The 27,283-nt window shown below is 36.7% G+C and overlaps 9 protein-coding genes across 9 annotated transcripts in view; 6 read left to right on the top strand and 3 right to left on the bottom strand.

Moving 5' to 3' along the window:
* Positions 1-412: 412 nt before the first annotated feature.
* CBG28012 lies at positions 413-3,172 on the bottom strand (the record flags this gene model as incomplete). Its single annotated transcript, XM_045240389.1, has 4 exons — positions 413-508; positions 552-1,289; positions 1,825-2,133; positions 3,122-3,172. The coding sequence occupies 4 exons, from the start codon at positions 3,170-3,172 to the stop codon at positions 413-415; spliced, it is 1,194 nt and encodes a 397-aa protein (XP_045098407.1).
* A 3,913-nt stretch (positions 3,173-7,085) lies between these two features.
* CBG28011 lies at positions 7,086-7,635 on the top strand (the record flags this gene model as incomplete). Its single annotated transcript, XM_045240388.1, has 2 exons — positions 7,086-7,481; positions 7,528-7,635. The coding sequence occupies 2 exons, from the start codon at positions 7,086-7,088 to the stop codon at positions 7,633-7,635; spliced, it is 504 nt and encodes a 167-aa protein (XP_045098406.1).
* Positions 7,636-9,549: 1,914 nt separating this feature from the next.
* On the top strand, positions 9,550-13,069 carry CBG05262 (the record flags this gene model as incomplete). The annotated part of the gene is made up of 9 exons (XM_002645523.1): positions 9,550-9,602; positions 9,649-9,841; positions 11,104-11,206; positions 11,254-11,458; positions 11,504-11,575; positions 11,623-11,739; positions 11,788-11,881; positions 11,928-12,064; positions 12,991-13,069. The coding sequence occupies 9 exons, from the start codon at positions 9,550-9,552 to the stop codon at positions 13,067-13,069; spliced, it is 1,053 nt and encodes a 350-aa protein (XP_002645569.1).
* A 1,629-nt stretch (positions 13,070-14,698) lies between these two features.
* Cbr-skr-21 lies at positions 14,699-15,199 on the top strand (the record flags this gene model as incomplete). Its single annotated transcript, XM_002645522.1, has 1 exon — positions 14,699-15,199. One exon carries the CDS (start codon positions 14,699-14,701, stop codon positions 15,197-15,199), a length of 501 nt encoding a protein of 166 aa, XP_002645568.1.
* A 1,406-nt stretch (positions 15,200-16,605) lies between these two features.
* Cbr-skr-19 lies at positions 16,606-17,094 on the top strand (the record flags this gene model as incomplete). Its single annotated transcript, XM_002645521.1, has 1 exon — positions 16,606-17,094. The coding sequence occupies one exon, from the start codon at positions 16,606-16,608 to the stop codon at positions 17,092-17,094; it is 489 nt and encodes a 162-aa protein (XP_002645567.1).
* A 664-nt stretch (positions 17,095-17,758) lies between these two features.
* Cbr-skr-20 lies at positions 17,759-18,256 on the top strand (the record flags this gene model as incomplete). The annotated part of the gene is made up of 1 exon (XM_002645520.1): positions 17,759-18,256. The coding sequence occupies one exon, from the start codon at positions 17,759-17,761 to the stop codon at positions 18,254-18,256; it is 498 nt and encodes a 165-aa protein (XP_002645566.1).
* Positions 18,257-20,410: 2,154 nt separating this feature from the next.
* Positions 20,411-23,093, top strand: Cbr-asp-4 (the record flags this gene model as incomplete). The annotated part of the gene is made up of 5 exons (XM_002645519.1): positions 20,411-20,496; positions 21,614-21,927; positions 22,058-22,300; positions 22,348-22,891; positions 22,940-23,093. 5 exons carry the CDS (start codon positions 20,411-20,413, stop codon positions 23,091-23,093), a joined length of 1,341 nt encoding a protein of 446 aa, XP_002645565.1.
* Positions 23,094-23,219: 126 nt separating this feature from the next.
* CBG05257 lies at positions 23,220-25,273 on the bottom strand (the record flags this gene model as incomplete). Its single annotated transcript, XM_045240386.1, has 9 exons — positions 23,220-23,324; positions 23,365-23,613; positions 23,659-23,745; positions 23,794-24,028; positions 24,077-24,214; positions 24,262-24,350; positions 24,396-24,498; positions 24,996-25,069; positions 25,112-25,273. 9 exons carry the CDS (start codon positions 25,271-25,273, stop codon positions 23,220-23,222), a joined length of 1,242 nt encoding a protein of 413 aa, XP_045092892.1.
* Positions 25,274-26,409: 1,136 nt separating this feature from the next.
* Positions 26,410-27,283, bottom strand: part of Cbr-unc-9 — a gene marked incomplete at both ends in the record, with an annotated part of 4,858 nt that continues 3,984 nt past the window's right edge. The window contains one exon of the mRNA XM_045240385.1: positions 26,410-26,532. Within this exon, the coding sequence (XP_045092891.1) occupies positions 26,410-26,532 (123 nt within the window). The remainder of the gene's footprint in view (positions 26,533-27,283) is intronic.

Below are 27,283 nucleotides of genomic sequence, written 5' to 3'. Positions count from 1 at the left end.
TTCAAATATGAATATTCGCATTGAATGAATGCGAGAAAGAATAATTTCACAGAATAATATCGGAAATAAGGGAAAATAGTGAATGAATAATCAAAGCAAGTAATTCAGGGGGATTTTGCGGGGAAAATCGGTAGACCCTGAGTTACTCTGCTTTCAGGTTGACAATTATTTGCGGGGAACCCGGTTTTTTGTCAACACGGTTCGTGTGAAAAATATCAAAAAGTGGCCAACTGACAAAGTAGTTTTGACGTTATATTGAACATTTGTCAGTTGACCAATTTTTGATATTGTTTACCGGAAATTAGATATACGAGCTTAAAGATGGCGGTTTGGATGGTGATCTTATTAGAGACTTTACGGAACGTTTAAATAGCGTTAAGATAAGAAAATGGAAAGAAAAATAAGTATTCCATTATTTTCGATTCAGGAGTTGTTTCAAAGTTTTCTTCGTAAGAGTGGTATTGTAGGTGTCGACAAGATCATCACGTTGCTGATTTTTTTGCATTCTCTGAAAGTTAAAAAAGTTACGAAAATATTTATTCCAGTTCTACCTGCATCATGTTCTCGCGAGATCTCTGTAAATTGAAGCTCCACCTTTCGGCCCAAAACTCGGTGTTGATTCTTATTGGATTGTTATCGTCATCACTTTCTTCGTCTTTGTCCAAAACTTCTGTCATTTTTTGATACAAAGAATCCGCTGATTCTACTTCGAGTTTCTCAGTTTCAATTGGTTTCTCTTTCTGTTCTTCTGATTTCTGCTTCTTGGCTTTTTCATTTTCAATTTTCAGATCTTGCTCCACTTCTTTGCTGATATCCATCAAATCTTCAAGTGTAACTTCTTCAAATTGAATACGTTTCAGCAAATGTTTTGCAGTTGGATCTTTTACTCTTTTCTTTATTGCTCTTCTCTTTCTTCCGCCAAGTCTGGCTCTTCTGTCAATTTCTGCATTCATCACCTTTTCTGCTACTTTCTCCTCCTGTTCTTTCCGTTTTTCAGCAAGCATAGCCTTCTGTTGCTCTTTCGGATCCAGTCTGAGTGACTTGAATCTCTTATTCATGTCGTCCTTCATCTCTTCTATTTTTGCAGTTACTATTTCTTGTGCGATATCCGCGATTGGTTTTGAATCCTGCTTGGTTGCGTTTTTCTGCTCAGCTGCCTTGGCCTCGAATTCTGCTCGCTCCTCCAGTCTTTTAGCCATTGTTTTCAAAGTATCATCTCCGATCTTCTTGAAATCAGTGCACAGCATATCGAGAGTCTGATGGAAACTTGGTTCGAGCCATTCACGAAACTGGAAAACTATAATTGTTCGAAAAAAAATGTTTCTTATCAGTACCAATCCATGCTTTCTAAGCAACATTCAATTGTTCTCAATTTTTTCAATACTGTAGTCAGTGCCGGATTAATCAAAACAATATACCGCTAGTACTCTAAGAAAACGCCACTCATAACTTCCGCTTCGAGCTCAATTATCTCACGTCGTATAAGAGATAACAAAATTCCGTCAACTGATCAAACCCTTTTCATTGAATTACTAACATTTTTACAGTTGACACGTTTTTAACGTCTCCCATAGATATTGAGATAATTGAGCCAACACTGTAAGTACAAGGTGGCCTTCTATTAGGTTGACGGTATGTTCTATATGTGATTAACGGATTTTGAACTAATTTCATTTTGCAAGCCTTGGCTCAAAATTTCAATCACTAAAACAAGACAGAGGTCTTCAAAATTTAGCCTACTGTATCTGATTCTATTGAAAGTTTTCTGATTCTATTGAAAGATTTCTATGAGAATGTTTTACCGATGATTCATGCAAGATTCACCTTCTTTTGAATCCTCTTCTGCAATTGAGCTCGAGATTCCTTCGGAGCTGTTCCATGACGAGATTTGTACTTTTTGTGCCATTGATCCAGAAAAGCTTCCAGAGTTTTGATGGATTTTGGGAATGCAGAATGGAAAACTCTCGCTCTCCAAGTCTCATTCATCATATCATCGACGTCCAGATTGCCACTGAAGTCAATTGCCGAGTTCTCGAAAGTAGTGACTGCCTTGTAAACAAGAGCATTGATGTCTTTGTCTTCATCGAAACTCTTCCACTCCGACTTATCGAATGAGAGATGGACATCGTCAATCTGAAATAGGTCGTTCAAAATTATGTGAATCAAAATTTTCAGTCTAAATCTTCGCAAAATGCCTGATTATTCTTCCTTCTAATTTTCAAATTGTGGCTCATTTTGAATTAGAATAAACTAGAATAAAAACTCATAAAAATACTGAATGTTTATTTACTCTCTTAAATAAAAAACAAAACATTTTGACTTAAAAACTCCGCCAAATTACTAGAATTCTTGATATAAAGGTTGAGAAACAGTGACGCAAATAGGCGTAATTACTAGGTAAAGTTGAAATTCTTCTCGTGCGAAGCTCACGAGGACCTATAATTTGTGCTTGTCGGTGCTGCTTAGAATTTTGAAACAGATAATTCAAACTGTCCTTCGATCTTACTTTTTGAAATATTTTGAGAGTTTCATCCATGCAATAGTTTTCAAGTTTGGAATCTAGTAAGAACTTTCTAGGATTTTTTTATCTTGAGGAGCTTAATTGAGAGTAAGAAAAAAAGTCGTGGAGATATTTTTAAAGTAGTTGGCTTAGATTGGAAAGGTAATATGAGCAACAAATAGTTATACATCACATTTCCAACATGCTTGTAGTTGACAGAATTTGCATATCTATTACAGTAATTGAGATAATTGAGCTGAAAGGTCAAATTTTGGGCGCCGTTCTATTGAAGCTATTACGGTAGTGCCTATTGATTTTTTTTTGAGAATCGAACGTGTCCAACCAATAATAAACATCATGTTTTCTCAATCTCATTTTTTAAAAGTTCGAGGAAATATCCACCTCACCTTAATTACAATATTTGGACATCCAGTAAGAAAGTTTCTCATATTTTTCTACAATCGAGTCCGATTCTGTTAGTTAGTTTTCTTGGAGAGCCATAGAAGTGTACCTTTCGGAGTTCTTACCTACCATAATCCCCGAAAACTCTCCCCCTAATTGTTCCGATAAATAATTGCTCTACTAGTTGCTCAAGAGAAATCAACATTTAGTATTACTCACCGCTTTGCGAACCACTTTGTCCCCTTCAGCAAAACATAACTTCTTATTCATTTTTCGAATGGAAGAAAAACTCGAAATTCACAAATCTGAGCAATGGGAGTCGTGGAAGTGCGCGTCGTGGCGAGGAGCGTCTACTCGCGTGTAGCTCCGCCTCTTTTTTTTTGGTGTCGCTTCAAGAGAAAAAAGGAAATAAAACATCCCCAGAATTGGCTTTTCCAACGTTTTGAAAGAAAGGGAACCCCTAACAACGGAGCACTAGATTCAATATGTTTTTGGGGTACTTTTTGAAACTTCTTGCAAAGTTATAAAGTAGCTTCAGAGATGTATCTTTTTTTATAATAAGGTGGTGTAACAGGAATAGCCTTTTAGGAAGTTTTCGGGATTTCAAAATCTCCTATTTTCGAAATTTCGGAATCATTCCATTTTCCCATCACAAAAATGTCGAAAATTAAGAAAAATTGACAAAAAAATTTCGAAAACGCAAAACAAGGTTAAAAGTTAGTCCGCTCAAGACCTGCAAGCAAATTTTGCGCATGCGCCTTCGACATACCGTAGTCCGAAAATCTTCAATGCCGAAACAAAGCTTCAAAAATGTTTCCGTCAAAATTTTTTCGGAATTCCGATATCTGTTTTTAACATCTCTATTTCTCCGAGTAAGGTATGTTCTAAGTTTCAGTAAACACTCAAATATATTCAAATTTCAAAATCGAAAGTGTCATTCAATGTTTGGTGTCATTCCTTATTGTCACGCGACGCAACGTTTAGTGCGTCACCTTTATTATCGATAAGTTCACCAAAATACTTCATGAGCTCACCTCATCTGGCCGTGGAATATTTAGAGGGAACATTTTGGTATGTTCTTCTGAAATCTATTAGGATATGTGTATGACGAATAGAATGATGACAACAGTCACAAGCTTCTTAGAACTTAACAAATCACCTTTTTTATTGACCGTGAGCTTTTGACGTCATTCAGTAAGTCTCACTAATTGGGAGATGTGCGGTTTCTGAGTGTCCGACTATAGTATGAATAATGTCACCGTCTACCTGAAGAAGTGAAAAGATAAATGTTATTCAGTTTGAGAGAAATGAGAAGAATCTAATTGCTCCGGCAACTCGTGGTGTTGAATTTAGTCCGTTGGGGTAAGTCACTTGACTCCTCATACTAGAGAGTATTTTGAAATTTGTTGTTGTACTGAGAAGAGACATCTAGCAAAAAATCTTGTTATTTGGTGTATCCGCTGCTTCGCTACAGTAACCCTTGTTTTTTAAGATTAAAAAAATAGGCTCCAAGCTAATTTTTTTCATGCCTTCCAAAAGTCAACAATTTTTTCGATCGTTTCTGAGTTTTTTTCTTTATTTTATGCCATCTGAACACTTCTAACAATTTCCGCTAAAAAACCAAACACAATTGTTTCAGAAAAAAATTAATGATGTTTTCCGGTTGTACTATGGGCGAGATTTCGTTTCTTCAATTAGAGCAAATGACCTCATTTTATTGTTATTTTTGACTAAAAGGAAAGAACCCATAAAGCACTTTTTAATAGGCTAGTAGGCGGTATTACGACACTCCTTTTCGAACTTTTATTTTTGGCATTCGAAATGTTCGTTCCATTATGTCCAAAAGTTTGGAGGGATCTGATAGACATATGAAAGAGCCCCAGTGCACAGTATTTCTTCTTCAATTATTGAAAAATATCAATCTGCTGATTTTGAGGAATCGGTCACCTTTTTTTCATCGCTTGATGTTACTCAAAAATCTTGATGGGATACAATCCGGAACGGTCATAAAGCTAGAGTATTGGCACAAAGTCAGTGCTTCATGGCAATTCCTCACAATAACCATTTTTGGCTTCTTACCCTCATCAATCTTTTCCTTCCTCTCTTTTAGAGATTAATCTAGTTTTCTGTCAAAGAAAGGAAATTAGTCCATAAAAAATTCTTAGGGGCAACTGCTCGGCTACCGTCTCTAAGATCCTAAAAGCTCTTCTCCACTTCTTTTCTATAGTCATAAAAATGTACAGCATCATGTCATCCGTACCTCACTATGTTCTTTGCTCCTATTAGACATTTCTTTTTCTTCATTTAAAAGTCATCTAGAGCGTTTTTTCTCGTTACTCCAGGTTTTAATCGTAATCTCAAATCAAACCAAAAAATCCACAGTCTTCTGGATAAAAATTGCAGTCTGGACTTTTGGTTCCTACGATCCTATCGAAATGCGAAAAAAATTTCCATTCGTTAGTGCTACTTATTCAGGACTCGATAAATTTCCTTTTTCCCTTCACCCCATTTTTTACTATACACCAATTTATTCTTCTGTCAGAAAAAAAGGAAATGAGCACATGAAAAATCCTTGAATTCGGTTGGAGACTGTCTATTCGGACAAATGCCCAACTACCGTTTCCAAGACCCTGAAAGCGGCCCTGTTCTCGAATCACGGAACGAAAAAAATCGCGGAACGAAAAAAAATCACGGAACGAAAAAAAAATCACGGAACGAAAAAAAATCACGGAACGAAAAAAAAATCACGGAACGAAAAAAAAGTCACGGAACGAAATTTTTGGGTTATCCAGAAAATTGCTATCTTCGTTACTTGACAAGTAATATCCGTAATACTAACTTTGACATCAATTTTACTTTGTCCAATACCCAAAAGTATACTAAAAAATGGTATATCAAGTTCTTAAATTATGCTAGTCAACAGGTTACATAGGACCTTTAGATCATCTAAAAATATAGTCCAAGGCTACATCGAGCAGTTATTGAGCTTGCTGATCATTTCGGGTGTTCCAGATAAAAGAACCATGGCGTTTCAGCCTAAGCCTGCGACTGAAAAAAGCTTCCTCAATCCAAAAACCCCACACAATTTTTGAAAATAGAAAAATCCGAAGAGAGCAATTTCATGCCAAGATTTCTACTCAAATTGACCCAAAACTATTCTTATTAAGGACCAAGTTTTTGTTCCAATAAGACTAATTTTGAATTAGAAAAGATTGTTTCAATTATAGGCTTAGGCTGAAGCACCATTTTTCCTTCATGTGGAACATCCGAAAAGTGGCTGCAAGTTCAATAAGACTACTCGTTTCAGCCTCGAATCTTGTTCATAGATGTGCCCATGGTCCTCAGATCTTCTGGGAAAGGTCATGTGTACCCAACTAGCTATGTACCATATCTATTGGTGTATCTTAAGGACTTAATATACCCTTTTGGGTATAATTTTGAGTACCAGTCAAAGAAAAAGTGATTTCAAGATAATATTTCAGGATAGTACTTGGATGAAGATCGTAGCAACTTTCGGACTACCCAAAACTTTCGTTCCCTGATTTTATTTTTGTTCCGTGATTCTAGAACAGTGCCCTGAGAGCTTTCCCGACTCCTCCTCTGATGTCGTAAAAATGTACAGAATTATGTCAGCTACTCATAATGTTCTCTGTTCTCTTTTTATTAATATTTTTGTCGAGGAGTCTTTGGGAACTTATGGAAACTAAAGAACATATTGTTGCAAAGATCTTCAAATTAATAAATTTAGCATTCAGTAAAGCTGGAACTTATTTTCTAGGTTTTCAAGAACTCATTGATATGTTCAGCGTTTAGTAGTTTATACATGTGGGCTCTCGTTATAATTTTGGATCTGTCAATAAGTAACTTCTTCCATATCCTAATCTATGTATATGATTTTTATTTCCTGGTATATTGTCACTGTTTTTCGAAAACTGACCCATTATCAATTAGAACCGGATTCAAATTTTTGAAACCACTTTCTTGTTATTGAGATGTAACGATGCATGTCAGATGAAATTTCCTCCTACTGGCTCAGCTGCAGACAATGCATAATTTTCACTTTTTTAGTGGAAAACATAAAACTTTTGGTGACTAAAAATGCGCAATGTTTATTTGATGTTTCTAGAAACTTTTCAACTATTTTGACGCGGAAACACATTTTTAATTGCTACTTTTTTCAGGTATGTCAGAGGAAGATCGAAAACTCGCCGAACGCCAACGCAAGAGCGATGAGGTCGCTGTGGAGGAGTGTTACAGACAAATTCAAACAACGAACGATATCGACTTGAGCGCGTTGTTCAGAAGAGTCTTCTTCGAGACTACCATGTCGTCAGCACTTCCGCCAGAGATAAAGAATGTGGTCTTAGAAGATGCAGCTGGACTAAATGGAGGAGCAGGACCAAGTCGTGGAGGACAGCCAAATGGTGATACAAGCTCTAACGGTGAGGTGGGAGCAACTGAACGAGCCCATATGAGTGGTATAGTCCGACCAAACGGAGCAGTGTCAAGTGTTGGAAAAAGAGAGAATGGGAAAGCATCTGAGCTTCCAGCAAGTCAGGCCAAAGAGTCGCGCGCTACGGTAACAATTCAAAATAATGTTTACGATATAATAATAAAACTTGCAGGCTGTTAACAACCGTAAGAGGGAGTTTGTTCCAGATGGCTCATCAGCTGATGGACAACGACCAAAGTTGGCTTCCGTAGCAACCCAAGATGACATCTATGGAAACTAATAATTGCTCAGTTTGCCGCCTCTGATTTGTAATTTTCTGAACGTCTTCAATTCGTTCTCTGTTTTTTTTTTCCTTTCATCTCCAAAATTGATATGAAATGCAATTTTCGTAAACCTCTAAAACAAAATTGACATAATCAAAATTTTTAAAGTAAAAACTATAAAAATCCAAAAATAATCAAACGTAAAATATTGATCTCTTCTGTATGTTACTCATAATTTTTCCCTGAATAAATTTTAAACGTCCGTCCTTTTCGTCTCACAAATTGAAAAACTTTTTTTTTCAGAATTTCGGCGCTTAGTTTCTGTTATGGATGCCTCTCGGTGTCACATGGGCGTTTTGAACAAGCACATTGAATATTCCAAAACGCCTCTTTTTTGGGACCAATTTTGAAACATCGAAAACACAATTTTCAAGAAAAGCAAACTTTTCAGCAATTTTTCTTTCAGTGTCACTTTTTAAGCACATAGTTCAAACATTTTCATAGTCGTTAACGCCCCAAAATTCGATCTTGATGTTCAAGGAAGACAGGGCATTGGTTTTATGTTTTTTTTTTAAGTTGTTTCAAAACATGCTTTCCAGAAAAAGCGTCTGAACTTCCTCATGGCCCATTTTCATGCTTGAAACTAAGACTGAAGCTCGACTGTTATGTTTCTGATCACTTTGAAAATTTTCGAGGGTCTAAAACAAACCTAGATGAGAAGCTTTCACAGAATTTTTAGAAAATGTCTCGTTTTTCTTCAATTTGCCGATTTCTGAAAAAATATCCATTTTTGTATTGAAAACGTGGGCAAAACATGTGTCTTTAAGAAATCGGCAAAAACCTGAAAAACTAGGAATTTTCGAAAAGTTCTGTGGTTGCCAAGTTTTTAATCAAGGTCTATTTTCCACTCTCCAAACTGTTCAAAATGATAGAAAATTTGAGATTCAAGCAACAGATTCCTCAAATAGTCTGAATGGCCAACTGAAATTATGTTTTTTGATCTTCTTGGCCGGTACTGTATGTTAATTTTTGTGGTTCCAGTTTTCCACTTTTTTTAAAATTAAGAATCAGTTGTGCTTTAGATATTAATTAAATGATATTCCTAATCAGCCTTCTCAGTTTTTGATAGAAATAAATCGACATTTGAAGTGAACTTATAATTATATGCAACAGTGTTTTGAAAGAAAATCAAAATTTTCTAATATCTAGGTTCTTTGAAAAAAAAATTGTTTTTCACCTACCATAGTTGAACTAGGGCTACTCAACAAGTTCTTAAAAAATTAGTGTTAAATGATTGTCAAATTTTCCAAGCATTAATGCAAATTGGAATCATTTCAAGTTATCTGCAAATGTTTTATCCAACCAGAAGTTACTAATGATCATCACCTAGTTAGATAATTTTAAAATTGTTATACTTTGTGCCATTTGCAGAAAAAAACCCAATCAGTTTCATAGTCATAAAGAATTTTATACGTTCCATTGAATATGTGACTAAACTATATAAGAAATGTGCGGTGACACACCTAGTGGTAGTAAGGACTGTATGTTTTCCTACTGACTATAACACATTCTTCTTTTTATTGTTTGGTGTGCAGGGTCTTATCTTTGAGACACCCACCATATCTATAAATTTCCTAACCCAGAAACATAATGACCTCAATGATCATCACTTGATCCAAATATAGAACTTCTTGATTTTCAACCCTCTAAAAATTGCAGTCTACAACAATTCAAATGATACGACCCGCGACTCGTTCAAGAATATATCTGAATTTCATAGTAATTGGATTGTTCCTGTATATATTTGCATTTTCTGAAGTTAGTTTTAATTTGTATTCATACCAATTTAATCCAGGATGAACTTTTTTCAGAATAGATTGACCCTGAAATATCGAGATTTCTCTGAGCAATGGGGAACTGAGCAGACGATAATGCATAATGATGAATACTGTATTCGCTATAATTTTCTGAACGCTACTGAGACGTACGTTCGGATAATCCAATATTCAAAATAAATATTTGAGTTTTAGATTTCGAGAAGAAGGCTTAGAGCCTGTGACATTAGCCATTCACGGCACGGCAGAAATGATGAAGATGATTGAACAGAAGCCTTCAAACTGGGATGGTCCTATATCACTTGGTCTTTTTGTGGATTTCCATTCAAGACAGGCATTGGATTATATTGCTAACTTACACTACTGTGATGCCGAATTTCGGAGAAAGGTATTTTTTCGAGATATACTGTAACTTTCAACTTCTAGCCATTTTTCTTGGTTTTTGTCAAAGATTATAAAAGCTTTGTCAACTGATTTGTCATAGTATACTGAAGTGTTTTGTCAGTCGACACATTTTTGCGATCTTTCATATGAATGGAGATTCTTGAGTTCAAAATTGACAGTGTTCTCACCATTCTTTGAAATGTTGTACGGTAACTAGGAATGCAAAAAACCTAGAACATTATCTTCATTGACAAAATTTTAATGACGTGAATGTCCTGTTACACACTTCAGATTTCATGTTCGAATTCAGATTTTGAAATTTTATTAGCCATGCAATGACTGCAATCAAAAATAGATTATAAGAAGTTTAAACTTGAATGTGTATTAAAGCACAGTTTTTATTCGTGACAGACAAGACATAATCGTAACCCTAGTGTTTGAAGTTTAAGTAGGGCTCCGAACTTTCATTGCATTGAACCGTTCTAATCGTTATGTCTGTCTTGAATTATTGCAAAAAAACCGATAAAAAATTTATAGAAAATATAAATGATTTGTCAACTGATCAAGTTTTTGCCATATTATCATTGACAATTTGTCAGTTAACCACTTCTCAATATCTTCATCAGGAAATGAGATATATAGGCTGAACGTTTGTTCAAAGGGAAGGCGTTTAATTAGAGTGTTCACGGCAAATATTACGGACAAGGAAAGTACCCAAAGTGTCTGCTCAGTTTTTCTGATATTAGTTATTTTTGGGAGCTCATATAACTTGCCAATTTTGGGTGTGAAAATTACTTCTCAATTGTTCGTTTATTCTCAAAATGTCCTTATAAGTCAACTATATAACTTTGTTTTTGTAGTTTACTGATTTTTTGTAAAACCACTTGCTGATAAAATACCTAATGTGAAACGGAAAATATCTCATAAAGTAACCACTGAAATTGCTGAGAAAGGAATACATTTTTTTCACGAAATCTCTCTTTTTGGGAAGTCATTTTACAAAAAAAGTTGTGAACTACGAAAATAAAGTTCTATGATTGATTTATAATCCCTCAGTATTAAAGACCAGACGAAAAAGTCATAAGTACTTTTTAAGACACCCAAAGCGGATCTTTTTCAACTTAATCGTTCATCACACGCTCAAATTTTGGTCAGCACTGTTTATTCAATTATTACTACAAAATATTCACATTTCAATTTTTAAAAGACGCCGGTGATAAGCAAAAAGTAGCTCTTTGATCACCAATTTTAATCCTCTCATTGCAGGTAACAGTCCATTTTGCTTTCCGCTTTTCTGCTTTCCAAGACAAATGTCCACTGATAAAAATAGCATCCAATACGATAGAATGTGAAGAATTCCTGAAGAACCGTATGTATAAGAAAAAGATTGATGAGGGTAGTGAGCCTATTATTTAGGGGACAAGTATCGAAAGTCTGTAGTGGGATCTTTCCAACTCTATCCGAGCAATTTGATGAGAAATATTGCGAGATATGGAGCAAAATCCGATATTCATTTTATAGCAGATGTTGATATGATCATGAGTGAGAATTTCGCTACGAAAATTAAACCAATTGCAAATGAGATGATTGATGGGAAAAATAAAAAATTGCTAGTAGTGAGGTCAGTTTGAAAAAATTTATTATTTTCCAAAAATTCGAGTTTCAGAAGATTCGAAACCAACACTACCACTATTCCTAAGAATCACAAAGAACTGGGAATTGCAATTAAAAATAAAACGTATGGAGCAATAAAAAAAGGTATTGAATGGATTTTTCGATTTCCAGAGTACACGAGTTTCATCATAAATTTTTCTTCTCCGGGCATCGTATCGAGAATATATCTCATTGGTTCAATATTTCTGATTCTTCAGATAAAATCAGTGCATGGGAAATTCCTTACACGTTAGTTTGTACAACCCACTTCTTTCTTTTGTATGAACAGTTTTTCAGAAACAGTTTATGGGAGGTACAAGTTATTCTGCACAGAAATGATTTATACAATGCTGATTACTTTCCAGCAAGGATAAAAGTGATGCAGTCGTTGGTTCGTCATAATCACCAATTTTTAAAAATAACTTTAAAATTTTCAGATTTATAGTTTGTGTCGGGCAAATTACACATTTAATCTACTTTCACATGTTTTTGATGTTCACCAAGGAGTGAAGCTTGATGATACGAATTATTCGAAATCAGTAATATCGCATTCCCAAAAATTTGGAAAACAAATGTGAGCATAAGAAAAACCTTTTTTTTCAAGTTCTATTTCTTACTATTGAAAACATTTCGCAACAATTGCGAAAAAATTTCAACTGTCTAGGTTTTCACAAAAACATAAAAGTTCTGAAGATTAAAATTCATTATTCAGCTCCCCATGGCAGGATGTAACTTTTTCATATATTTACAAAAAACTTTTGACTTCAAACAATCGTTCTCGGAATTTCAGAGAATTGAAATTTAGTTCAGGGCTTCTTCGCATGTCGAGTTTTGAAAAAAAAATTCAATTCTCTGAGAAGTTTTTTTTCGTATAGTTTTATTCCTGTACACCTAGAAAAATTATTTGAAAAATTTTTAATCATCAGTTAGAATATCAGAAAACTGTTAAATTTCCCGAAATGTTGTTTTAAAACAAATGTTTTGCTTTCATTTCGAGCTAAATTATCTAGGTTCCTATTAAAGGTGTCATAACCTGGTCAACTGATAAATTATTTGACATAATAATATCAACAATTTCATAGCGTACACATTTTTGATATCTCTTACAGAATTGAAGATAGTTTTGCCCAAAGTTGAAACATAACAGTCAATTTGGACCTCGATTATCTCGATTCCCGTGTGTATCAGAAATTGAAAAAAAAATTAAGATATCAGAAATTCTTTAACTCGTGACTTACTGACATAATATTACTAATATATTATTGCTATTACTAATATATGATCATAGAACTACTAATATTTTATCAGTTAACAAATTTTTGATATCTTTCATAGAAATCGAGATTATTGAGCTCAAAGTTAACGTGTTGGGGGGAAGAGCTGCTGTCAGAAGAAACGCTGTGTTTGAACCTTCACGGTACATCCAATTTTGACTTATTTTTCAGAACACGTTGTTCAAAAATCTTCCCGAGTACCAATTACTGTAATTTCCTATTTCAGAGCCTACAACCGATATGTCAAGGAAATGAATGAAAGCTACCCTCTCACTCTTAAGCGTTGTGGAAAATTTACGATGTAAAACTGCTGCATAATTATCTTGTTATTTTCAAAATTTTGGTCTACTTTCTATGAAAGGATAAATTAATATTGTTTGTGCCTCCATTTTTATAGTTTACTTCCAGATACCGTGTACACCAATAGAACGGCCTCTGAGCCGTCAACTTTAAGCCCACATATCTCATTTTCTGTAGAACTTATCAAAAAGTGATCAATTGAAAAAAAAAGTTGATCATAATGTTCAACATTTTTTGTCAGTTGACCACATTTTGATGTTTTGCATAGCAAGGGAGATAACTCGGCTCAAAGATAAAAGTTGAACCGTGAATATTCCACCAACTTTTTCTTCCCACTTTTTCCGTGACGTATGTCTCCAGAGGATGCCCTACAACATGAACAAAAAACATCTTTGACGTTTTCATATGGATGACTTTCTTCGGAAGTGTTTCTCCGAACAAATCTGTCATTTTTCGCTGCGGAGTTTCAAGAATCTCGATTTCTGTTCTCCTGAGTCTTAGTTTCTTTGTATAAAATCGTCATTTTTGAAATTTTGTTTTTCAAAACCTGTTTTCTTTCATGAATTGTTGTTATTATTATTTTCCCGTTGTATCTCTCGAAAAATATGAATATAAATATTTGCTACTGATGTATATAATAAATCAAAAAACCTATCTTTTGGTCTTTTCCTCCCCCACCAAAAACCCTATTAAGCCATTCGGCAGCTGTCCTCTGTTGCAAGAAAAAGATAAAACGAGAGGCAGAGAGACAATGAATGGGATTATTATCCTCTTTTCTCCCCCACCTATGCTTTGTTTTATTTTTATAGTTTGGTCACCACTGTATGCATAATAAACGACCCCATCGTTCTATTGTTCGCTTCTGCAGAAGATGGTTTTTAGGAACAAACAGCTGTTTTTGTACACTGTAGTACTAATTGAGGTTCCTTCAGAATTTTTTATAATCCACAAATATGTTTTCTCATTCAGCTATCTTTTGAATGTCTTATGTGACCTTTTTATTCCATATTCGATTTTCCAAAGTTTTCCAAACCCCATAAGATCTGTACAGTTTTTATACCAATCCGATTCAATTAAAAGTTCATCTTCTCCCAATCCTTTTGCCGGATTGATAATCCGACGGCGACGCGTAAACCTTGCGTAGACGTTTTCTGTCGCCTCATATCTCCTCCTCCCAACAGTACGCAAACAATTGTATTGGAAATTGGGTGGGGGGTTATTCTTATAAAGGTCAGGCAACATCTTGGGAACATAAAGAGAAAGCAGAATGAGGAGAGAGGAGGAGAAAGAAAAGTGGACTAATTATGCATACATAGGTGTGTTGCGGAGACGAGGAGTAGGCGGAGAGGAGGACGATAACGTGGCAGTTATTATCGATTCACTTTCCGCATGGTCTGAACCGGCATGTTCTGCTTCTCTTCTCCTCTTCTGACAGCCAATTGATTTGTTTCGTCGTCTTAGCCAATTTAAGTATTTTTAAGTTAGTTTTTGACCTCCAGCTAGTCTAACAAATCTTGTCTAATACTATCTAGGTTTAGCACTGATTCTTAATGCCACCATCTCAATATTACCGTCTGCATCTTGTTATCCTTTCCGCCAGTCTCAAATTGCAATGGTTCCAGGCACAGTTACTGATGGCGGTCGGCCAACTAAGAAAGCCAGCATTCAAGATTCGCTCGTGCGATGGTGACATCTTCATTGCTCAAGATTGGCTCATTCAAAAATCGAAATGCTTCTCTGTCGTTTACCCATACATGAAGGATTCGGCTCAACCCCTGCAAACTACCGTATCCAGTTTCATCTTCGAGAAAATTGTCCAATGGTGCTACCACCATCGCAACAACGACGATTCCACCCTATTCCAGCGGACAGTTCCTGAGTGGGATGCCCAATTCCTTCAATCCAACAACGCCATCGTACTCCATCTTATCGAGGCCGCGTACCGTTTGGAAATCAAAGGACTGTTGAACATCGCCTGCAGAGCGGTGTCGACAATGCTTGGAAAATCGTTGACCGAGGTGAAAGTCATGCTTCGTGTTGCGGAACCAGAGGAAATTTTGGAGCTGGAAATTAGAGCCGATAATGAAGCCGCCGACGTTGAAGCTGAGATGATTCCAGCGATTTCAGCTGCCTGAGAGATTTCTCCAGTCACTGCTGACCACATTTCTGTGCCTCCCGAACTTGAATTGTACAGTACACACGCCTTTCGCCATGCCAATATATATATATAACAATATGTATACTAATTGTATTTTTTCACACTTTTCTCCCAAATTTATCCCAAAATCAATCTCTAACCAATTTCTATATTTAACCTCTCACTGGTCACAAACTCTTCCAGAAAACTTCGTCAAATTGCCAATTTTCTCCACTCAGTTTATGTACCTTTTTGCTTATATTCTATTGTATTATCCTTTTTAATCTCCTACTAAAATTTTCATTCCAAAACCAGCCACTTGTTTTCTTGTTTTAGCAAGTTTCCATTCGTTCTCAAATAAAACAATTGTCTTTCTCAAAAAAGCAGCTGTTCAGAAAAATTACTTTTCCTCTTTAAAGAATAGCAGACGGTCGTCCATCTGTCTATATATATATATATACATCCGTCACTTGAACCCCCTCTCTCGAGGAAGTCCCAAATAAATCACGTCATCGTTCTTGGCAACCGAATAACCCGTTGTCGGCGTCCTCCTCCTCTTCTCCTCGTCTTTATGCTCAAGCCCTGGACCGCGTTTGTGTGTGTAGCCGTTCGAGGGACGCGCAGCGGCCGCGTCGCGGCTTTCTTCTTCTTCAGTAATAGGTATTTCTAGGAAGATTCGTTTTTCTAACGCTAGCAAAGTTATTGTTAGGAGAGAATAGAAAAGTATCTGGTTCTAATGGAAATGATAGTGTACTGTCCGATTCTCCGTTCAATTTGGGGACGGCTAGTTCTTTTCATCTTCATGGCGAATTGTTGAAAAGAAGTTTAATTGCTTTTCTCGAGAAGATCCTGTCCAAAAACCTATTTGACCAATATAAGAACTTTTGTTTATCGAGAAAAGCAACAAAAAGACACGTGACCGCTCTATGTTTGACTTCGGCCACGGCCGTGGCCGTGAATCGATGAAAATGCGAGAGTCATTTAGAAGTTAAGCGAGTGCAGACATTTTAGTGGATCTTTTTCATCGCAAACGTTCTTTCATTTTAGTTTCCAAGTTTTGCCTTTTCACGTGACAACCTTGCCAATTTTTGTGATGTTTCTTGTATCAAATCGAAATTTAGAGTGAATTCTTCTGTTTCGGGCACTTATCAGTATCTTTCTCACTTTCTCTCGGTCCTCTTCATTCGTTTCATTCCAAAACAATAGTCTACTGATTTTATTACTTTGTATCAATTGTGTGGCCGCATCAATTATGTTTATTAAATTCCTCAATAATAGTTTATGAGTGCCGTTCGAAGCATAAACTATAGTTCTTGGAATGTATAAACTTTTTCTCACATGTCCCTCTCGTTTTTTCCACGATTCTTTATTCTTCCACACACTAAAAATTTCTATGAATTTCAGATGATCCAAATACAAGAGCCAGTGGTCCTCTACAAAATCCGCTCCATTGATAGGCAACGATTCTTGATTGACCGACCAACGGTCGCCATGATTGGCCGATTGGATGAATTCTTCATGAATGCCGGATTGGACCTGATCCCCGCTGACGACCTCAACGCTGTACAACTCGAGGTGTCTGCCCCAGTGCTCCGCAAGGTTATTGAATGGTGTGACCATCACAAATTCGATCCACCACACGACGAGGCTCGAGCTGGAACCGGCGACATGTCTGAATGGGATACCAACTTCTTTATGGTGAGACACAGTGTGCTGTTCGAAATCATCAGGGCCGCTAGGGACTACGATATTCCTGGGCTGTTCGCCATGTGCTGCCAAATCGTTGGGCAGAATCCAGAGGTGGTTATGGCTGGATTGTTGGATGATGACGATGACGATGCTGTTGGTGGAGTTTTCCGCATGCGAGTTCAACAAAATGCTCCAGCTGCCTAAGCTGCTTTTTTAAAGAATAATCGCCAACATTTCTTTTACCATAAACACTCTAATATAAGGCCGCCAACTTTGACCAACCTTGAACTCTCGGTTCCTGTAAGAGATATGAAAAAGTGATCAACTGACAAAATGTTTGTCTTAATATCAGTTAAATTTTGTCAGTTGACTACTTTCAGGCATTTTTACAAGAACAGCGATATTTGAGAGTTAAGGTTGACGGCTCGGGTGGCCTTCTATCAGAGCGTTTACGATATATTCATTCTTAATTTTTCTAATAAGCTAAACAGAATTTTTTGTTTCTTTTTTTCCAATCATTCCATAGTGCTAGTCACGTTTATTTTTGTAAAACAAATTTTTATTGCATTTCTCCCATCCCTGTTTCAATTTTCGTGTAGATTTTGTACCATAGTTATCTTCTAAAGCCATTCAGTTTCTTTTCAATGATTCCAGTGCTATTTTTTCCTGTCATTCCTTTTCATTCAATTTTTTCCCGTGTCTACTTATTTCTTTGAAGAATAAAGGGTCACATGTTATCGATTTTTTCTCATATAACTTTTTTTTTGGCGAAAACGGTTTGATTCCGATTGCTATTACTTTTTCCCATTATTTTAATGGCGAGAACTTTGGGATTTTTTCAATAAAAAGTTTAAATTTTTCAGTCAAAATGCCTACGGCGCTGTACAAACTCAAGTCGGAAGATGGACAAATTTTCGAGGTCGAGCGAGCGCCGATGATTGTTTCCTCGTTCATCAACCAAAAGTTCATTGATCAAGGAGCCAACGACCGGAATTGTGATAGGATGGAGCCAATTCTTCTTCCATTTAACGGATCCATCATCTCCATGATCATCAAATGGCTTTACCATCATCAAAACGAGGCACCAATGTCCAAAAAGCTAAGATATTGTGAGTTTCAAGATTGGGACAAGGAATTCTTCAAGATGGAGTCAGGAGTACTGTTTGCGCTACTAAACGCAGCTCATGCACTTGGCATCGAGGATTTGATGAATATGGGATGTTCTGCTGCCGCTGAATTGATTCGAGGGAAGAATACGGAAGAAATTAGAAAGATTTATGGAATCCGGACGGACGAGGAGCAGATGGAAGATGCTTTAGCGGCTGGTGGAGAGGGAACGTCGACGACTACGTTCACAGTGGATTGAAAAATAAAAATCGCATTTTTTATTCGCAATACGATGATAAAAAATCAATTATCACTTCCATGCTTAATCAATTCATGCTTGAAGCTACATGTGTAATAATTTCTCAATGACAAACTCAATAAAACAGTGTTTTTTTCTTGAATTAATACACTATTCTGAAATTTGTAAAGAAAAAATGATATTTTCCGAAGTGAGAGGTCCGAATTGGGATCATTCTCAGAATCTATTAGGTTGGCAGGAACGTAACTGTCCATTTTTTATTAGTAAATAACACAAACACCAGAAAAATCCATAATTAGCAATATGCACCGTCGTGATCCACAACATGTTGGCAATGTTCAAGTAACTCGTGGGTACCATCCCTCCAAAAGCCAGCTAGTGGCAAGTCAAAGTATCCCTCCAGTTCATTTTTTCAGGCATCAATTGTGTTAAAGTCCTTACGCTCCAGATGACGTCGTATACTTTTGAATAACAAATGATCTAATAGAGCTGAATCAGGTCTTTAACGGGGGTAAAGGAGAACCGTCCAGCCAAAGCGGCTCAGGTACGGCGTGACTTTCCGTGAACATGAGGTTTTTTTCATTTTTTACCTGCAGTCAAGTCAGACCTGAGCAGCTTCAGCGGGACCGTTCTTCCTCACCTACTTATAGTCTTGACTGAGTTCTATCAGATTATTGGATATTCGGAGAGATACAACCTCATCTAGAGAATACGAAAATTCGCACCATTTATGTGAAAAACAGGAAAAAATGAATACTTTGATTCGTGGCTAGCTGGCTTTTGAAGGTATTGTATCCACAAGTTATCTGAACATTGCGAACATGTCGTGAACCACGACGGTGCTGCTAATCTTGGATTAATCCTGCTTTCATTATTCACAAATAAAACAAGGGACAGTTACTTTCCTGCCAACCTAATATGTGTTACTACCTTCACTAAAATTATCGTATTAAATTTTTACAAGCTTTCTTAATCTGCAGAATGATAGAAACGTCTAAAAAACTGAAAAATATTTCTTCAACTTGTCATGGGAATAGTTCAAAAATCAAAATTCAAAATAATTTATTGTATGTTTCAGCGGGGAAAAAAAACTAACAAACAGTAAAGAAATTGCGAAATAACAGCAAAACCAAAAATTTCAAGTTTTAAACCATAATTAGCAATGTTTGGGTAATTATTCAGATTTTCGGGAGTTTTTGAACCTTATAATCTGCTGAAAACAAGTCAATACATCACAAAACTAGATATTCTGGAAATTTTGGCACAAATTGACAGACAAATCTTTAATTTATGCTCTAGCACTGAAGAATTCAGAAATAAAATATCTTTATATTTATGATATTCGGGTTGTCCATATAATTTTAAAAAGTTGCGTGAACATTAAATCAACAGAATGTGAGTTTTCGTAAGTTTAAATGCAAGCAGAACGGGATTTTTCGGTGTTTTTGCAAGTATTTTGCACTGATAAATGTTCCTGAAACCTAGAATTTAAATTGCTCCATCTTACAGACACACTTGATTTCTTAATGACCACATGTTCGTTATCTCAATAGTACTCTGATGTTTTCCCACTCATTTGCGGTTCTAACAAACCCATCTCAAAGAACCAGAGACCCTCTCGTTATCTAAGTGCCTATTTATCTTGTTACCTAACCATTTTCCATGATGCATTGTTACGCAGGTAAATACGCAATTTGATTGACACGTTCTTCATCTCGTTTTACCCAGAAAAGGACTAAATTACTGTCTGCCAACAGCCTTGACCCTCGACGATGGCTATTATATTTTATCTATCGATGCAACTTTGCAATATCTTTTCTAATTTCAAACATCCCATGGAAAACACAATTTCACAACATTGTTACTTCCTTATCATTGTGTGTACATGTCTGTTCCCCGATTTCGCACTGATAGTGATCACCAAAATGTTGGGTCAGGCCATTTTTGAATGTTGAGTTCCGAGGACCGATAATAATTATTCATGACAGCTGGAGAAGGATGAAAAACGAGACAGTTGACCTTGCAGCTGCTGTTGTGTGTATGTGAGCGGCGTCGGCGATAGAAAAAAGGGGAGGAGTCATGAAAGAAAAAAGATAGATGGGCACAATTGAGATAGGGTTCGACAGAAGGCATTCAGTCAGTGTCATCGACACGATGAACCGCTGTATTATCTTGCTCCTCGGAGCCCTTCTCTTGGTACAAGGACTTCATATTCACAAGAAGCAACCGAAGTTGAGAACGTGAGTGTTAGGAGGTGGACATACATCGATTTTCGTTGTTCTGGAAAGGCGGAATCGGTGAATTTTCGGCCCTAAGTGATGTCATAAATTTGTAAATTTAAGTGGAGTTTTTGAAAATTGCTGTGCTAAACAATAGTAACACTATACTGTAACATCATTAGAATTCGACAAATCCAAATGGCAAGTTTTCGAATGGTTATAAGGTTACTGTATTAGTTGATTTGTGAACAACTAGAAAAAATTACAGTACCTGTTAATAGAATAGACAGAAACGTATTTTTCAGTTTCTTCTTAGCCAGTTTAGGTGTCTGGAGCTCAGCAATAGGGTCTCTGATCAGTTTGAAAATTTTTGAAGGTGTAAGTCAGAACTCGAACAAAAACTTCACAGTTACAGAATTTTTCGACAATTACTAAATTATCAGCTATTGGCCAATTTCTGAAAAACACCTCATTTTCTCCTTTTTTGTACTGAAAACCTGAAAACAGCAGGCGTTCTTCAGAAATCTGCGAATAACTGAAAAATTTGGAATTTTCAAAAATCCTGTGAATACAAAGTTTTCAGTTTGGGTCTGTTTTTCACCATCAAAATATTTTCAAAAAGATCGGAAACTTGACAGTCGAGCTCCAGACTCCTGAAAATGGGCAGAATCATTGAAAATAACTGCAAAATTCTTTTTCTATTTTATTGACCGATACTGTGTATTGTTATTTTCCCAGAATTAGACAATGTCAATTATCACGTTTTTGAACGGTTATGAGGTGAAAGCTTCAGTTCATTTCTGAAAACCGTTAGAAATCAGGCCAATTGTCCGAATCCCAATTTTTAGAACTTTCCAGTATGCGTAAATTGTGGTTTTTGACTTCCTATATTTTCTCACTAATAGCTTATCCATTCCCCCATCAACATACCCCCCCCCCCCCCATTATTTTTGATGTCTAAGAAACAAAAAGCGCCAAACCACGCCACTTTTTCTCCGCGGGGCCATTGGTCACAAGACCCACCTGCTTCTCCGATTTCTTTTTAGTGTATCAACAGAAAAATAATCCGAACAATAAGACTAAAAACAAGTGACCCCGTGGAGCCACAAGTGTCAGTTGTTCACTGTTTTCTTTGCAGAATCTCACTGAAGAAGCAGCCGACTCTTCGCGAGACTCTTCTCCAAGCCGGGACCTTCGAGACTTTCGCTAGACACCGTCATGGATATCAGAAGAAGTTCCTTAAGCATCATGGAAACCACCATTTCGACAAGTACAACGGTGTGAAGCCACTTGGAGAGATTGATGAGCTCCTTAGAAATTATATGGATGCTCAGTACTTCGGAACTATCTCTATTGGAACTCCAGGACAAAACTTCACTGTGATCTTTGACACTGGATCATCTAACCTCTGGGTTCCATCCAAGAAATGTCCATTCTACGACATCGCATGCAGTAAGTATTATTTCATCACTGATTACAACTTTTTAACAAACACTTCGATCAACACTGATACAAACTGACACATGCATGTTTTTTGACAGTTTTATGATTAAAGCAAACAAATAAAGCATAACTATTTCAGTGCTTCATCATCGCTACGACTCAAAGTCCTCTTCAACCTACAAGGAGGATGGAAGAAAGATGGCAATTCAATATGGAACCGGATCCATGAAAGGATTCATTTCCAAGGATAGCGTCTGTGTCGCCGGAATCTGTGCTGAAGACCAACCATTCGCTGAAGCAACCAGCGAACCAGGAATCACATTTGTTGCTGCCAAATTCGATGGAATTCTTGGAATGGCCTATCCAGAGATCGCAGTGCTTGGTGAGCATCATAGCACAGGTTTTTATATCTTCAGGATTTTGTTTCAGGTGTTCAACCAGTTTTCAACACTCTCTTTGAGCAGAAAAAGGTTCCATCAAACGTTTTCTCTTTCTGGCTCAACCGCAACCCTGACTCAGAGCTTGGAGGAGAAATCACTTTTGGAGGAATCGACGCCAGAAGATATGTGGAGCCAATCACCTACACCCCAGTCACTAGAAAAGGATACTGGCAATTCAAGATGGACAAGGTTGTTGGATCCGGAGTTCTCGGATGCTCCAATGGATGTCAAGCTATTGCTGATACAGGAACTTCCCTGATCGCCGGACCAAAGGCTCAAATCGAGGCTATCCAGAACTTTATTGGAGCCGAGCCACTCATCAAGGGAGAGTATATGATCAGCTGTGACAAGGTTCCAACTCTTCCACCAGTTTCCTTTGTCATCGGAGGACAAGAATTCAGCTTGAAGGGAGAAGACTATGTTCTCAAGGTTTCTCAAGGAGGAAAGACTATTTGCCTGTCTGGATTCATGGGTATCGACCTTCCAGAACGAGTTGGAGAGCTCTGGATTCTTGGAGACGTCTTCATCGGAAGGTTTGTCGCTTTCGCGCGCCAAGTAAAATTTTTAAGTTTTTTTTCTAGATACTACACCGTCTTCGATTTCGACCAAAACCGTGTTGGATTCGCCCAAGCCAAGACTGCCGACGGCCATCCAGTCGATCCAGCTCCACGCAAATACCGCTCGGTTTTCGACGACGAGGAGAGCGAGGAATCCTCCGAGCAAGACGATCAATAAGCTTTCAGCTTTCAGCTAAACTTCCAGCTTTTAAGTATTATATTTTCTCAATTTGTGCTTTATTTTGTATCTGTAATAAAGTAATTTTCTTAACAACACGATTTCATTGAAAAAAAAATCAATAGTTCAAGCCACAGAAGGCCGGAACAAAATATCTCCACTTTTCCCGGAGGCATTTGTATCTGTTAGCCAGGAATAAAACTTTTGAGATTCAGTGTGCTTGTTGGGTCCCTGAAAAATCCAACTTTCCTTTAAAAATGACAAATATTACCTGTTTCGGCACTGGAGACCCCGATTTTGTAGGGGTATACTGGTGTGGGTCATCTGAATCGCTTTGATTTCTGGATCCCGGCTCATTATTATTTTTCGGATCTGGTTCATCGATAGGAGTCTTCTCTGGAATTGCATCTTTGTGTTTCTGCTCCTCTTCGTCTTCATCTTTTTCAGGAGGCGATGGTTTTGGTGGGCACATTGCGTATAAGCTAGCAAAACATCCGTTGCCTGCCCATTTTTTACATGTCTAAAGTAATTTTTCAGGTCTTCCACTAGAATTGATAATTCTTACATTCAGATGACAATATGTGTGGCAAACAAATAATGCTGGTCCAAACAGGAGAGCCATACAAGTTACCAAGATGAAAACGTAGAGTTTCTAAAATGATTACTCCTAAACTTCTGTGAATCCATAGAATCTGGATACCTGATGCTCGGCTGCAAATAAAATCATCAACCAGATACTGAACAAGTATTGCGAAATCAGCACGAGCGATTTCACAGACCGTCTAGCCCAATAGCATTGGTAAATGTCTTGCGATGGTTGTTGTCGGTCACATGCTATACATGCTAGTTGAGCTTTCAAGCCAGCTATAGTCAGGAGAATCCAAACTGGAATCACAAATCCCCAGAACATATCCACAGTAGAGTCAGCGAAACAACTGAAACTGTGTGACTATAATTTTTCGAAGCAAAGGCAACTGGCATACTGTAGGTACGCGGTTCCATAATATTTTTCCTCTGTAAAAAATGTGGCTAACGTTGGAGCCACCGCTAGAACAATAGGAAAGAGGTAGTAAAGGATCCAAGGGACACTCCCGTTTTTGTCAGATTTCCCGTGAACCATTCTGAAACTTTCAAGTTGATGATAAAAAAAATTATTTTCGTTACTGACGATGACGCAAAAAGTGCTTCCGCGAAAAATATAGCAGCTGTTAGACACATGAAGAAATGATTAAAAATTGCAACAAACTTGCAGACTTTCTGAAAATCCAAAAACATTATTATAACATTCACAAGATAAATTACCGATTTATGATTAAAGATAAAGTTCAGAATACACATGCAGACAGCCAAAAGAATAATGGAGAGTTCTTCGTAGAAATGAACATACCGTTGGTGTCCTGTGTTTCTAGAGAAAAAAAAAATGAAATTTGATTATTTATTTATTTATTCCGTATAGAAAATATCTCTCTTAATTGTTTAAATTCGTGAAAACGGCTGGAGTTTAATTGAAAATCATTGGAACCCGTAAAACATGAAAAAGAAGGATCTCTTGAAAATTTAAGTCAATTTTTCCTTATGAGCAAGAAACTTTCAACTTTGAGCCAATTTATCTCGGTTCATGTGGAAGATATCGAAAAGTGATCTACTGCCAGAATGATTATAATATGATAATAAACATTTTGTCAGTTACCTACTTTTTGATATCTTTTACAGGAAAAATGAGATATATGAGCTTAAAATTGACGGTTTGGGGGCATTCTAATGCAGTAATTTACTGTAAATTTGATTCAATAATGGGTTAGATTGGTTACGAACTTTACTGTAACCTTTTTAGGAAAAATACTTCAACCATTGAAATATGGTTCAAATATACATGTAAGCTCCTTTTGGAGAACCACTCACTTATGACAGATGTTGACTAGCATTGTGATAATGCACCATGCAATAATCCAACCTCCACAGAAGTACATCAAGTACTGAAAATTAATTTCTAACTCAAACCATCACCCTTTTCTCACTTTAACAATATCATTTTGACCATCAGACAAAACTGATTCATAACACCGTTGAAGTAGGTATTCAGTTGTGTTTTCTGGTGCAAGAGTAGTTGTTGTAGTAGTAGTAGTGGTATTGGTATCAGTAGAATTGGTGTTTGTAGAGTTCGTTGAGTTGTTGGACATTTTGCAGCAACCCAAAGCAGAGTGAATGAATGAATGTGCTGCGTAGGCCAGTTGATGTTTGAGAATTGTTACCTTGGAAGCGCCATTGAATATTCTAGATGGTTCCATTCACTTGTTTGCCACCTTGTGATTTTTCTCCTTCTGAATACTTTGATTTTTGGAACTTTCCATTTGATCCTACTGTACCCAGTGAGTTCAAATGTTCGTTATATCTTTTCTGTAGTTATAAAACTCGGTATCTTATTCATCTTCAAATAATATTAATAATGCAAATCCACAATAAAATATGGCAATTTTGGTACAGGGGTTTTGTTTGTTTGTTTGTTTTCTGTCGTCGCCAGAAAAACAAGATTTGGCAGGTGGATGGGTTTTTGGGGTTTGTGAAATACAATAGAATGAAAGAAGAGGATTGCAAAATAGACCAATTTGTTAGGAGGAGAATGTGAAAAGGGAAAAAAATCTATAATACAAAAGAAATGAAACAATACTGTTCTGAAAAGACATTATGTCAATTATGAAAGAAACCACAGAGGAAAGAGAGAAGTGGGAAATTGGGTTTTTGAGGAAATTTTAAAACTTTAAGAAAAAAACATACAAAAAAGACTTTTGGGAGTTGATCGTAATACAAAAATTTTGTTGTATAAAAGAAAAAAAAACATACGAAATTTCATAAAGAAAACCGCGTCATTAATTTTTTGATAGTTTTGCGTATTGTTATAGAATACAGAAGGGGAAAATAGGAAATAACTGAGAGAATAAAGCTCGGAAAGGAAGAAAAATAACAATTGGATCGATAGAGGTTTTGAGCAACTTTTTCAATGGAAAAATTAGAGAATCTTATCAGATTCGCAAAGGTTTAAAGTATTTGGCACTCTTTTGAAACCCTCCAAAAATTTAGTTTTTGGTTTTCGAGAGATGTAAGATTTTGAGAAAGATAGGGAGATAAGTGAACAGTTTTCGTAAGAAAGGATCAGCAGGACAGTTTTAGTTAACACAGGATACAATTATTTTCATGGATTTCAGAAAATTCTAGTGTCAGTGATTACAGCCGTCAAGCTAACCATTTGGTAACAATTCTATAATTGAGGAAAGTGAGATTGTATGATGAGATTTGGTATTATCAATTAGGACGAATGTCACACGTCGTGCATTTTTCCTTCCTTGTTGTCACAATAGTTATTCCATAACGTTTTCGCTAATTCATAACACGGAAGTTCACCGGCATGTGTGGCAACCATTCGAAGAAGGAAGACACCATCCTGAATATGTATGAAATTTCGGTGAAGATATTTTTGGTTCCTAACTTTTAGTACAGTATCGGTCAATAAGATATACATCTACGTATTTTTCAGTCAGGAGTATGGACCTCAGCTGTCAAGTTTCCAATCAGTTTGAAAATTCAGAAAGTTGTAAAACTGTCCTAGACTCAAAACTTTGTATTCACAGGAATTTTCGGAAATTCCTACTTTTCAGCTATTTGCCAATTTCTGAAAGACGTCTGTTTTTGACGTTTTCAGTACAAAACGGCCCAAAAAAGGTTGTCTTTCAGAAATCAACTAATACCTGAAAAACTAGGAATTCACGGAAAATTTGTATTTGCGAAATCTTTAATCTAGGCCTGTTCTACTTCCTCCAAAATTTTCAAAATGATCGGAAACTTGACACAAAGGACGTTGTCGATATTTTATTGACCGGTACTGTAGGCCTGAATTTTTTCCATCTCATTATCCTCAAAAACCGCAATTCTGTGAGTGGAACAATAATTTTGTGAAGTTGAAAAAAAAAATGATGTTCGAAGTTTCAATTAAAAAATTTCAAGTTGGCTAGAACTAGGGTTGGCAACGGGGCCCCCGTTTTGCGCGGGAGCCCCCGAAAGTGCGATTTGCCTTGTGGGGCGGGGGCGATCCCGGCCCCGCACTCTCGGGGCGGATAAATCTTCATGAATTAGTACCCATTAACCACGGATTCACCCTCCCCTCCCTTTTTATTTTGTTACATTTTCTATGTGAT

The sequence above is a fragment of the Caenorhabditis briggsae genome (genome assembly GCF_000004555.2).
Source record: "Caenorhabditis briggsae complete genome, chrX, whole genome shotgun sequence".
Classification (NCBI taxonomy): Eukaryota; Metazoa; Nematoda; class Chromadorea; order Rhabditida; family Rhabditidae; genus Caenorhabditis; species Caenorhabditis briggsae.
The sequence above is the reverse complement of the archived record's forward strand: the minus strand, read 5'-3'. Positions and strand labels throughout refer to the sequence as shown.